General features: G+C 38.5%; 1 protein-coding gene across 2 annotated transcripts in view; it reads left to right on the top strand.

Annotated features, from left to right (window-relative positions):
* The window catches only part of RRM1 (ribonucleotide reductase catalytic subunit M1), a 43522-nt gene that overhangs the window by 8858 nt on the left and 22263 nt on the right, over window positions 1–12401 (top strand). For both annotated transcript variants that reach the window (XM_024572686.4, XM_045181984.3), the window contains 5 exons: window positions 64–241; window positions 3252–3352; window positions 7032–7091; window positions 8148–8187; window positions 8451–8613. In XM_024572686.4, the coding sequence (XP_024428454.1) occupies window positions 64–241; window positions 3252–3352; window positions 7032–7091; window positions 8148–8187; window positions 8451–8613 (542 nt within the window). The remainder of the gene's footprint in view (window positions 1–63; window positions 242–3251; window positions 3353–7031; window positions 7092–8147; window positions 8188–8450; window positions 8614–12401) is intronic.

Here is a 12401-nt window from a genome sequence, read left to right as displayed (position 1 = left end):
TCTCAAGGTTTTTGGTATCGTTTTTTGGGAAAGCTTAAGTAATTCCTGATTTTATTTTTGTAGGCTCAGATCACCATGAAAGTAATCCAAGGCTTATACAGTGGGGTCACTACTGTGGAACTGGATACTTTGGCTGCTGAAACAGCTGCAACCTTGACTACCAAGCACCCTGACTATGCCATTCTGGCAGCAAGGATTGCTGTCTCTAACTTGCACAAAGAAACAAAGAAAGTATTCAGTGGTGAGTCTAGAGGAAAAATTAGAAATAATTTAAAATTCTTAGAAAATTTATAAGGGTAGTAGAATGAAACTTTGAATGTCAAAAAAAGGTTACATCTTGTTTTAAAAAAGCAAAATGTGCAAGTTGGTGGCAGAGGGGGGGCTATAACTTCCTAATTCTTCATGCTGCTCACTTGCTGAATGGAAAGGTCAGTGGATTTTTTTCTTCTCTCACATGTATGCCATTTTTTTAAAGCCCATCTTTAGGTAGTTGGTAGTGATGTGATTGGAAAAATGTGTAATATATATTGACAAGTTCTGTGTTAAGCAAAATGTTACAGTTAACCTTTGTCACCATTAGCAAATACTTCATTCTGTTGCTGCCGTTTTATATCTCTGGGAATGTGAGCAAGGGAAGGTTAAATAACTTGTTATATAAAAAGTCAGATGTTAGACTATGACAGAAATGTTTAGCTCTTGATTCCAGATCTATTATGTGGGGCCTCAAACATTATATTTCTGTACTTAGTAGATTTATTGTAAAGATATCAGTTCTCCCAAAATTCATCTATAGATACAAGTCCATTCCAATTAAAAAGCCAGCAATTTATGTGTGTGTGTAAGTATTATACATAAGTGCAGAGTCAATAACTGCTATGATGTCGTAAAGAAATGCAAATGAGAGGACTTACTAAATGTGCATTTATAGATGTGAAGTGCTTGGGAAGACAGATTCTGAATCTCAAATTGAAAATTTATTTGTTAGGATAAAAGTATTGACAAGAGATTATCATTTCTGCTTTTCTTTATTTTCAACCAATAATTCTCAATGGGGTTGGGTTATCAATCACCTGGGAATCTTTTTTTTAAAGAACCCGTGTTCACTCCAATTCTGGAAGCTTGTTCTTTTTTCTTTTTCTTTTTTAAAAAAATATATTATTGATTATGCTATTACAGTTGTCCCATTTCCCCCCTTCACTCCAGTCCATCCTGCATACCCACTCCCTCCCACATTCCCCCGCTATAGTTCATGTCCATGGGTCATACATACAAATTCCTTGGCTTCTACATTTCCTATACTATTCTTAACCTCCCCCTGTCTATTTTCTACCTACCACTTATGCTACTTATTCTCTGTACCTTTTCCCCCTCTCTCCCTCTCCCACTCCCCTGTTGATAACTCTCCATGTGATCTCCATTTCTGTGGTTCTGTTCCTATTCTAGTTGTTAGCTTAGTTTGCTTTTGTTTTTGTTTTAGGTATGGTTGTTAATAACTGTGAGTTTGCTGTCATTTTTCCTGTTCATATTTTTGATCTTCTTTTTCTTAGATCAGTCCCTTTAACATTTCATATTTAAGGGCTTGGTGATGATGAACTCCTTTAAGTTGACCTTATCTCAGAAGCACTTTATCTGCCCTTCCATTCTAAATAAAAACTTTGCTGGATACAGTAATCTTGGATGTAGGTCCTTCCCTTTCATGACTTGGAATACTTCTTTCTAGCCCCTTCTTGCCTGTAAGGTTTCTTTTGAGAAATCAGCCGACAGTCTTATGGGAACTCCTTTGTAGGTAACTTTTCTCTTGCTGCTTCTAAGATTCTCTCCTTATCTTTAATCTTGGGTGATGTAATTATGATGTGCCTTGATGTGTTCCTCCTTGGGTCCAGCTTCTTTGGGACTCTCTGAGCTCCCTGGACTTCCTGGAAGTCTATTTCCTTTGCCAGATTAGGGAAGTTCTCCTTCATTATTTGTTCAAATAAGTTTTCAATTTGTTGCTGTTCCTCTTCTCCTTCTGGTACCCCTGTAATTTGGATGTTGGAACGTTTCAAGATGTCCTGAGGTTCCTAAGCCTCTCCTCATATTTTTGAATTCTTGTTTCTTCATTCTGTTCTGGTTGGATGTTTGTTTCTTCCTTCTGGTCCACACCGTTGATTTGAGTCCCAGTTTCCTTCGCATCACTATTGGCTCCCTGTACATTTTCCTCTCTTTCTCTTAGCATAGCCTTCATTTTTTCATCTAATTTGTGACCAAATTTATCCAGTTCTGTGAGCATCCTGAATACCAGTGTTTTGAACTGTGCATCTGATAGGTTGGCTATCTCTTCATTGCTTAGTTGTATTTTTTCAGGAGCTTTGATCTGTTCTGTCATTTGGGCCATGTTTTTTGTCTCGGTGCACCTGTTACATAAAGGGGTGGAGCCTTAGGTGGTCACGTGGGCGGGGTAATGCTGGTTGCTGCGCTGTGACACGGCATGTGGGGGAGGGGCCCAGAGGGAGCAATGGCGCTTGCTCCACTCTCTGCCGGTTTTGAGTCACTCCCTCCGCTACCCACAATCAAATTGGACCCTTCTGGTGCTGCTTCCCGAGTGGGTTTGTGCACGCTCTAGGCCCCTGTGGGTCTCTCCAGTGAACTCTTCTGTGAGGCGGGGAGTTTCTCCGATGCTGCCTCAACCACCACAGGTGTTTTCAGTCAGTGGTTTGAGGCTTTATTTCCCCACGCTGGAACTCTGGGTTGTGCGGTCTGTCACCGGGTCCTCCAGCTGCTGCGTCGCCTGCTAGCTGCAGCTTTGCCCACCCTGCTCCACAATCCACCACCTCTCAGGGTCTGCCATCCACCGCTGCCTTGGGGGGAGTCCTCTCTGCCCACCTGCCCGTCTCCTACCCTCTTTCCAGTCTGGGTGAATGTTTCTTCTTTAACTCCTTGGTTGTTGGACTTCCATACAGTTCGATTTTCTGTCAGTTCTGGTTGTTTTTTGTTTTTAAATTGTTGTCTGTCCTTTGGTTGGGTGAGGAGGCACAGTGTGTCTACCTATGCCTCCATCTTGGCCGGAAGTGGAAGCTTGTTTTCTTAAGTGAGGCATTATCTATTTATTCAGCATGTATATGTTTATTGAGCACTTTCTATGCTAAGTACTGAGGTAAGGTGGGATGAAAAAAATGGTTTTAGAAAGAGTTTTAAACTGTTACCCAAATAGTGAATTAGCTGTTAAGTGGTTTTGACCTTTTTCTTTTCTTTCTCTCTTTTTTTTTTTTTAGATGTGATGGAAGACCTCTTTAACTATATAAATCCACAAAATGGCAAACATTCTCCCATGGTGGCCAAGTCAACACTGGATATTGTTTTGGCCAATAAAGATGTATGTATAATGCTTTTCTGATCAACATTTTTAAAAAATATATTTTATTGATTATGCTATTACAGTTGTCCCATTTTCCTTCTTTTATTCCCCTCTGCCGTGCACACCCCCTCCCACCCTTATCCCCCCCCACCTTTAGTTCATGTCCATGGGTTGTTCATATAAGTTCTTTGGCTTCTACATTTCCTATACTATTCTTAACCTCCCCCTATTTTCTACCTACCATTTATGCTCCTTATTCTCTGTACTTTTTCCCCCTCCCTCCCCTTTCCACTCTCCTGATAACCCTCCATGTAATCTCCATTTCTGTGATTCTGTTCCTATTCTAGTTGTTTGCTTAGTTTATTTTTGGGTTTTTTAGGTTCGGTTGTTAATAACTGTGAGTTTGTTGTCATTTTACTATTCATATTTTTGATCTTCCTTTTCTTAGATAAGTCCCTTTAACATTTCATATAATAAGGGCTTGGTGATGATGAACTCCTTTAACTTGACCTTATCTGAGAAGCACTTTATCTGCCCTTCCATTCTAAATGATAGCTTTTATTTCTAAATGAATGCTGCTTCTAAGATTCTCTCCTCCTCTTTAATCTTGGGTGATGTAATTATGATGTGCCTTGGTGTGTTCCTCCTTGGGTCCAGCTTCTTTGGGACTCTCTGAGCTTCCTGGACTTCCTGGAAGTCTATTTTCTTTGCCAGATTAGGGAAGTTCTCCTTCATTATTTGTTCAAATAAGTTTTCAATTTGTTGCTCTCCCTTTTCTCCTTCTGGCACCCCTATAATTCGGTTGTTGGAACGTTTCAAGATGTCCTGAGGTTCCTAAGCCTCTCCTCATATTTTTGAATTCTTGTTTCTTCATTCTGTTCTGGTTGGATGTTTGTTTCTTCCTTCTGGTCCACACCATTGATTTGAGTCCTGGTTTCCTTCCCGTCACTGTTGGTTCCCTTTATATTTTGCTTTATTTCACTTTGGGTAGTCTTTCTTTGTTCCTTCATTTTGCGACCGAGCTCAATCAGTTCTGTGAGCATCCTGAATACCAGTGTTTTGAACTCTGCATCAGATAGGTTGGCTATCTCTTCATTACTTAGTTGTATTTTTTCTGGAGCTTTGATGTGTTCTTTCATTTGGGCCTCTTTTTTTTTGTCTCATTGCACCTGTTATGCAGTAAGGAGCGAAGCTTTAGGTGTTCCCAGGGCGGGGCAACCCAGGTCGCTTCCTTATGATGCTGTATGTGGGGGAGGGGTCCGAGAGGGAACAGTGTTGCTTGCTCCACTCTCTGCCATTTTTCAATCACTTCCCCCACTACCCACAATCAAATTGGGCCCTTCTGGTGCTGATTCGCAGGGGGGGTGGGTTTGTGTATGTGCTAGGCCCCTGTGGGTCTCTCCAATGAACTCTCCTGTGAGGCTGGGAGTTTCTCCTGCTCCCACCTCAATCCCCACAGGTGTTTCCAGTCAGAAGCTTTGAGTCTTTATTTCTGCTCACTGGAATCCTGGATTGCATGGTCTGTCTGGATCCCCAGTTGCTCCTCCTGGTTTATCTGCATTGAATGTGGGACCACCCAGTCCACCTTGCCTGCCCCGGTCCTCCAGCTGCTGTTTTGCCTCGTGTCCTCTCTACCCAGCTGCCCATCTCCTCCCCTCCTTCCAGTCTGGATGAATGTTTCTTCTTTAACTCCTTGATTGTCAGACTTCCATATAATTCGATTTTCTGTCAGTTCTGGTTGTTTTCTGTTTTTAAATTTGTTGTTTTCCTTTTGGTTGTGTGAGGAGGCACAGTGTGTCTACCTACGCCTCCATCTTGGCCAGAAGTCCTGGTAAACATTTTTTATAGGTTTTTTTTTTCTTTTTAGAGTAGCAAGCACATTTTGAAAAATTCAAACACTACAAAAAAAAATACAGGTTACAAGTAATCCTCTTTCCTTCCCTGAATACTAGCTTTTCTCTCTAGAAACAATATTATAGCATTTTAAAATGTATTTTCTTAGTGCTATTTTCTAATACATGTGTATGTACGCATATATGTTTTTTCTTTTAGTGGCAGTGTCTGGTTTATACTGTTCTTGTTGATACTTTATCTTAGAGTTAGTTCTGTATTAGCATTTATGACTATCCTTTCTGATAGCTGCATAGCATGTGATTACATAGATATGTTGTCATTGTGTGTGTGTGTACATATATATTGCTCTAGTGGTGGATATTTGTTATTCATTTTTTGCTGCAGTGAACATCCTTGTATGGTAGTGTTTTTCTGATAAGAGTATATTGGTAAGATAAATCCTTTCAGTGGAATCGCTGAGCCAAAGAGTTTGTGCACTTAAAAATTGTAATAGACATTGTCAAACGGACTCCTAAAAATGTTGCTCAGGTAAAATTTTGGAAGATCTTGCTGAACAACTTAAAAATGACCTATTTGTGTTCCAACTTCTTTCTTAACTAGATCCCAGAGGACAGAAGGAAAAGTACCCAGCCAGCCGTGTTGTACACAAAATTAATTTACCATGGATATCTGCACAGATGGAAAGTTTAGTTTTAGGCAATAGAATGATAAGTTGGCTGTCTCTCTAAATATGTATCTGGTGCATTGTTCATATGTATAATTTTGAGGACAGGTTAAAGACCAAAATAACATGACAGCTAAAAATTTTACCTGAAAAATAAATATCAAGCAGTTCTCCATTATTCACTAAAGGCCTCTACCTGCCTTTGGCAATAAAGATGCCTTAATAATTTAAGAGAAAGGACTAGATCTTTCTAGTTGTTGGACATGGATCCTTATACAGAAACACTGATAGTATTTTGTAAAACTGGCTCCATTTTTCTTATCCAGAATGACTCTGTACCTAATTGCTTTTGTTTTCTTTCAGTTGGCTTTATTGACTACAAATACTCTATGACAATAGTTCTTTCATAAAATCTTATTTTCATAACAGTAGTTTGTATAAAACCTGTTAAAGGACCATAGATTTTGAAGAGGCTTAGAATTAATGTAATCCTACATGTTACTGTTTATCATATATATTGTTATGTACACTTTTAAATGGTCTTAATTTTTATAATAAAAATATGTTTTAGTAAGTACAGTAACAATACTTTGGGCACTAAAAACTTATTGAAGGATAATATATAGTTCCTTTTATGCTCATGTTTGCTTCTTTAGTAAGAGATGTACTATAAAATAATGGAGAGTTTGAAAAGTCACATTTATATTTTTACTTATATATAATTTATATTTATGTTTTCATCTAGTCTTTTTTTTTTTAAAGATTTTATTTATTTTATTTTTTAGAGAGGGGAGGGGAGGGAGAAAGAGAGGGAGAGAAATGTCATTCAGTTGCCTCTTGAGTGCCACCTACTGGGGACCTGGCCTGCAACTCAGGCATGTGCCCTGACTAGGAATCGAACTCATGATCCTTTGATTTCCAGACCGGCACTCCATCCACTGAGCCACACCAGCCAGGGCTCTTCTAGTCTTTTAATGTACATGTGTTTAACCTAATTAGGATACTTAACTTACATAATTTTTTTTCCTTAACATTAGATATGGACTGTGGTTCTACAATAATACTTAGTATTTTTTTTTTGTATCCTGTGTCACTTTTAATTCTGGAGTCAAGGCTAGAATGTTGATTTTGTGAAAATAAGTCTGTCTTAATTATGGTATCTTTTTTTACCTTCATCAGCGCCTGAATTCTGCCATTATCTATGACCGAGATTTCTCTTATAATTACTTTGGCTTTAAGGTAAATAATGGGTTTCAAATATGGAAATACTGGTTTTTGTTTATGTTTAGTAACACAATTATAAAGATAATAAGTGATGGGAGTTGGGAGGACCTGGGGGATTAGTGGGCTTAGGGTGGGGAGTGGTTATTTTAATTAAGGAAAGATAGTTTATCCATTTGCAATTTTCAGAGTTTTCCAAATATAACTTCTGGATTACCTGAGGAGTTATGTAGATAATTTGCCATAGTGATTCCATATTGTTCTACTGTTTATACAGCAACTGTTCATAAAATCCCTGCCATGTGCCAAATGCTTTTCTAGGTACCTTTGTATTTATTAACAGTGACTGAGAAAATGAATGTTGGTGTCAGATCTTCTAGGTTTGGATCTCTGTTCTAGTTTTTTTTTTCAAATTGGATTTATTGGGGTGACACTGGTTAAGAAAATTATATAGGTTTCAGGTGTACAATTTCACAACACATCATTTGTACACTGTATTGCGTGTTTAACACCCCAAGTCACGTCTCTTTCCATCACAGTTTATCCCCCTTATACTCTCCTTCACTTCTCTTCTCCCCTACCCCTGCAATCACCACACTATTGTCCGTAGCCATGATTTGCTCAGTTCCCCCCACCCCACTTCTCTACTTATTAGCAAGTTACTTATTCTCTCTGTGCTTCAGGTTCCTCAGATTTAGAATGGGGACAATAATACAATTTCAACATTAACTTCTGTTGAGGATAAGTGAGTGTGTGTTGCTTAGATCAGTACCTAGTCTATTATAAGTACTTTGTAAGTGTTAACTGTTGTGGCGATGGTGGTGAATACCATAACTTCTGCTATTAATGTTATACATGTTAATATAGAGGCGGCTTCTCACAGAAATTTTCATGCAGTCTTTTCCAAAACAAATAGCTAAACTGAAGCTAGTAAGAGTAAATATGTTATTCTTTTCTTTTAAAATTATATATATATATATAGAAACCGAGATTAGATTGCCTTATTGTGAACGCTATATCTGTTGTGTCTTTAAAAACTGCCCTGGAAGTTTTATGGTTGCTTTGCTTTTCTAGACGCTGGAGCGGTCCTATTTGTTGAAGATCAATGGAAAAGGTGAGACATGAACATGTTTGTGTGTTTTATCTTCTCTTCCTTATACATATTGAATATAGAGCTTTGAGCTATTAACCTTAATATTTCTGTCTAAACTCTAAATAACATTTTTAATTTTAGGTCTAGTTTATGAATCACTGTCTTGCTTTTTGGTATAAATTTTTTAAAATCGTCTTTTAGTGTTTCTTTTTGACTCAAGTACATGTCTCAGCCTAGTATGTCTGACACGTTCCATCATATGAAAACTCCTCTTTTGATTTTAGTGGCTGAAAGACCACAACATATGTTGATGAGGGTATCTGTGGGGATTCACAAAGAAGATATCAATGCTGCTATTGAAACATACAACCTTCTTTCTGAGAGGTGGTTTACTCATGCCTCTCCTACTCTCTTCAATGCTGGTACCAACCGCCCACAACTTTCTAGGTATGTGTGTTCTATAGTTCCTTTTTAAGTTTTGAAGTGGTTTTGATTAGAGAATTAAACCTTGGCTTGAAAAATTAGTCAGTTGATCACAGAAAAATGAATTTGATGAACATTTAATCACTCCTGCTCTGATTAAATGAGACTTAATTCTGGAAACATCTCTTCGGTGTGGTAAGTGAATTGGAGAGGGACAAATGCTGATAATGAAATTTTAAACTTGATTGTGGTGATTATTGCACAATTCTCAATGCACAGGGGCATGTGAGAGGCTACCAATGGATGTCTCTCTCATGCATCGATGTTTCTCTCCCTCTCTCTCTCCTTCCCTTCCTCTACAATAGTAAATAAATAAAATCTTTTTTAAAATTAAAAAAAAGAGAATAGTAGGCCGCTCAAAGATAGCAGGCCCTAATCTCTGGAACCTATAAATGTTACCTTACAAGGAAAAATGGTTTTGCAGGCCTGATTAAGAAGGATCTTGACACAGGGAGATTATTCTGAATTATCTAGGTGGGCCCTAAATCCAATCAAAAGTATCTTTAAAGGAGAAGAGAGATGCTGAGGGAGATAATGATACCTATAAAGGAAAAGAAGGCACTGTGAAGATGGAGACAGAAATTAGAGTTGATGTGGCTATAAGCAAAGAATTCATCAGAACTAGAAGAGGCAAGGAGTGTATTCTTCACTGGATCCTCTGCAGGAAATATTCTTGATTTTGGCCTAGTGAAACTGACATTGAACTTCTGGCCTCCAGAACTATGAGATAATATGTTTCTATAAGCCGCCAAGTTAGTGGTAATTTGTTAGGGCAGCCACAGGAAACTAATGTAAATAGTAAGAAAGTTTTGAAGAAAAAGCCCAGATTTCAAGACTACTAGAAAGACATGGTAATCAAAACAGTGTGGTATTCACTCCAGTAGACAAAAAAACCACTGGAGCATAACAGAGAGCCCAGAAACAGATTCAGGCTTATATGGGAACTTGAATAACTGAGGTGTCATTACATGTTATTAGCAAAACGGTGCTAGGGAAATTGGTTATCCTATGGAGAAAAATACAATTAGTTTCCTTTCTCATGTTATATGGAGAAATACAATAAAAAAATCTGAATGTGAAAGTTAAATCTTTTAGAAGAGTATATGGAGAAAGCAGATACCTATTTTCCTCTTCAATTTTTACTATGAATTTCACACATTCAAGAAATTTTTTAAAAAAGGACATTGAATATCACCCATACACCTACTTCTGCTTAGATTGAAATATTACTAATATTTTGTCATATATATATATTTATATCTTAAAATTCGTTTTTGGCTAAGCCCTTTGAAAGTAAGTTGTAGGGGACTTCTGGTCAAGATGGAGGTATTGGTAGACACGCTTCACCTCCTCGAACAACATAGAAAGAATTACAACCAGATGTCAAAACCAGTAACACCCAGAACTGTCAGAAAATTGAGCTGTATGGAAGTCCAACAACCAAAGATTTAAAGAAGGCACATTCATTCAGACAGGTAGGCGGGGCCAAGTCTAGGAGAATGGTGGACAGGCAGTGTGGGTTGAAAGGCAGTGGTGGAGGAACGGACGGGAGGGATACCTTGAAAGGGAGTGATTCCAGCCCCAGTCCAGACCTAACAGCCCAGGGGGCCAGCACCAGGAGGAGAGATCCCCATTAGCTCTGGCTGTAAAAACCAGCAGGGGTTGGGGCAGTGGAAGAAACTGCTGGGTTTTTGCCACTTAAAGGGCCAGCGTGTCTTAGAACATTCGTAAACCTACCCACTCTGGGATTCACAACCCAGGTAGCAGTTGCACACAGGAAAGGGGTGAAGTGATTAGAACTGTGGCGAGTGCCGGGCGAACTGCCAGAAGCTGGGTGGCAGCATTGTCCCCTCTCGGAGCCCTCCCCACACAGCCACAAAGCATTGAAGAGGGTTACTGACCCTGGCAATTACTTAAGACTCCACCACACACAATATAGAGATGCTTTTTCTACATAGGTCATGCTACTAAGAAAGGGAGTAAAAGCAGCTCTCCTGAATGCACAGAAACAAACTTAGGGAGGCTGCTACATTGAGACAAAGAAATATGGCCCACATGAAAGAACTGAACAAAACTGCAGAAAAAGAACTAAGCAAAATGGAGATAGCCAGCCTATCAGATTTCCATCCTATAGGTAGCTAGCCTGTAGCCTATGCAGAATTCGAAACACTGCTTATCAGGATGCTCAGAGAACTCCTGGAGTATGTCAAAAAAATAAAGGAAGAAATGATGGTCACATTAAGTGAAATAAAGAATAATCCACAGGAAACCAACAGAGAAGGGAAGGAAGTTGGTATTCAAACCAACAATTTGGAACATAAGGAAGAGATAAACATTCAACCAAAATGTAAAGGAGAAACAAGAATTCAAAAAAACAAGGATAGGCTGAGGAACCTCTGGGACATCTCCCGATGTGCCAGCATTCGAATCATAGGGATGCCAGGAGGAAAGGAGGCAGGGCAAGAAGTTGAAAATTTATTTGAAAAAATAATGAAAGAAAATGTCTCTAATTTGGTGAAGGAAATAAGACATACAAGTCCAGGAAGCACTGAGAGTCCTAAACAAATTGGACCCATAGAGGGCAACACCAAGACACATCATAATTAAAATGTCAAAGGTTAAAGATAAAGAGAGAATCTTAAAAGCAGTGAGAGAAAAGCAAAGAGTTATCTACAAAGGAGTTCCCATAAGACTATCAGCTGATTTCTCAAAAGAAACTTTGCAGGCAAGAAGGGACTGGCAAGATGTATTCAAAGTGATGAAAAGCAAGGACCTACAACCTAGATTACTCTATCCAGCAAAGCTATCATTTAGAATGGAAAGGCAGATAAAGTGCTTCCCAGACAAGGTAAAGCGGAAGGAATTCATCATCACCAAGCCATCATTACATGAAATGTTAATGGGACTTACTTAAGAAAAAGAAGATCAAAACCATGAACATTAAAAAGGCAATGAATTCACAACTATCAACAACTGAATCTAAGAAACAAAGTAAGCAAATAGCCAGAACAGGAACAGAATCAGAGATAGGGAGATCATTTGGAGTGTAATCAGCTGGGAGAATGGGGAAAAGATGCAGGGATTAAGAAGCATAATCAGTAGGAACAAAATCGATAGGGGAAAGTTAAGAATAGCATAGGAAATGGAGAAGCCATAGAACTTACACATACCACCCATGGACATGAACTAAGTGGGGGAGATTGCTGGAGGGGAGGGGGTACTGAGTAGAGGGAGGCAAAGGGGAAAAACTGGGACAACTATAATAGCATAATCAATAAAATATACTTAATTTAAAAAAAGGTGAGTTGTACATGTGACTGTTAATGCCTCAACCTGTGTCTTGTTAGGAAGATATATATGACCTCAGAGCACTGAAGGATTTCTGAAAATAGATATAATAAGCAAAACAACATAATGGAAAATTGCATTAAAATTGAAAACTTCTGTGAATGTAAAATATGGAGAAAACAAGTTTCAGACTGTGCGAAGATAATTTGCAATATATGTTAACTGTCCAGGGATTACGAGAAAAGACAGAACCAGATAGAAACATGGGCAAAGGATGTGAAAAATAATTCATAGATGAAGAAACTTGATTGGCCAGTAAACATGTGAGATAATAAATATTGCTAGTAATTAGGAAAATGAAAGTATCATAATGAGATACATCTTACCCATCAGTTTGATAAAAATGCACAGTCTGATAATGTCAAGTGTTGGTGAGAATGTAGAACACAGGGAACTCTCATACA

This window comes from Desmodus rotundus, chromosome 5, assembly GCF_022682495.2.
Source record: "Desmodus rotundus isolate HL8 chromosome 5, HLdesRot8A.1, whole genome shotgun sequence".
Lineage (NCBI taxonomy): Eukaryota > Metazoa > Chordata > Mammalia > Chiroptera > Phyllostomidae > Desmodus > Desmodus rotundus.
This window is presented reverse-complemented; position numbering and strand designations above follow the sequence as displayed.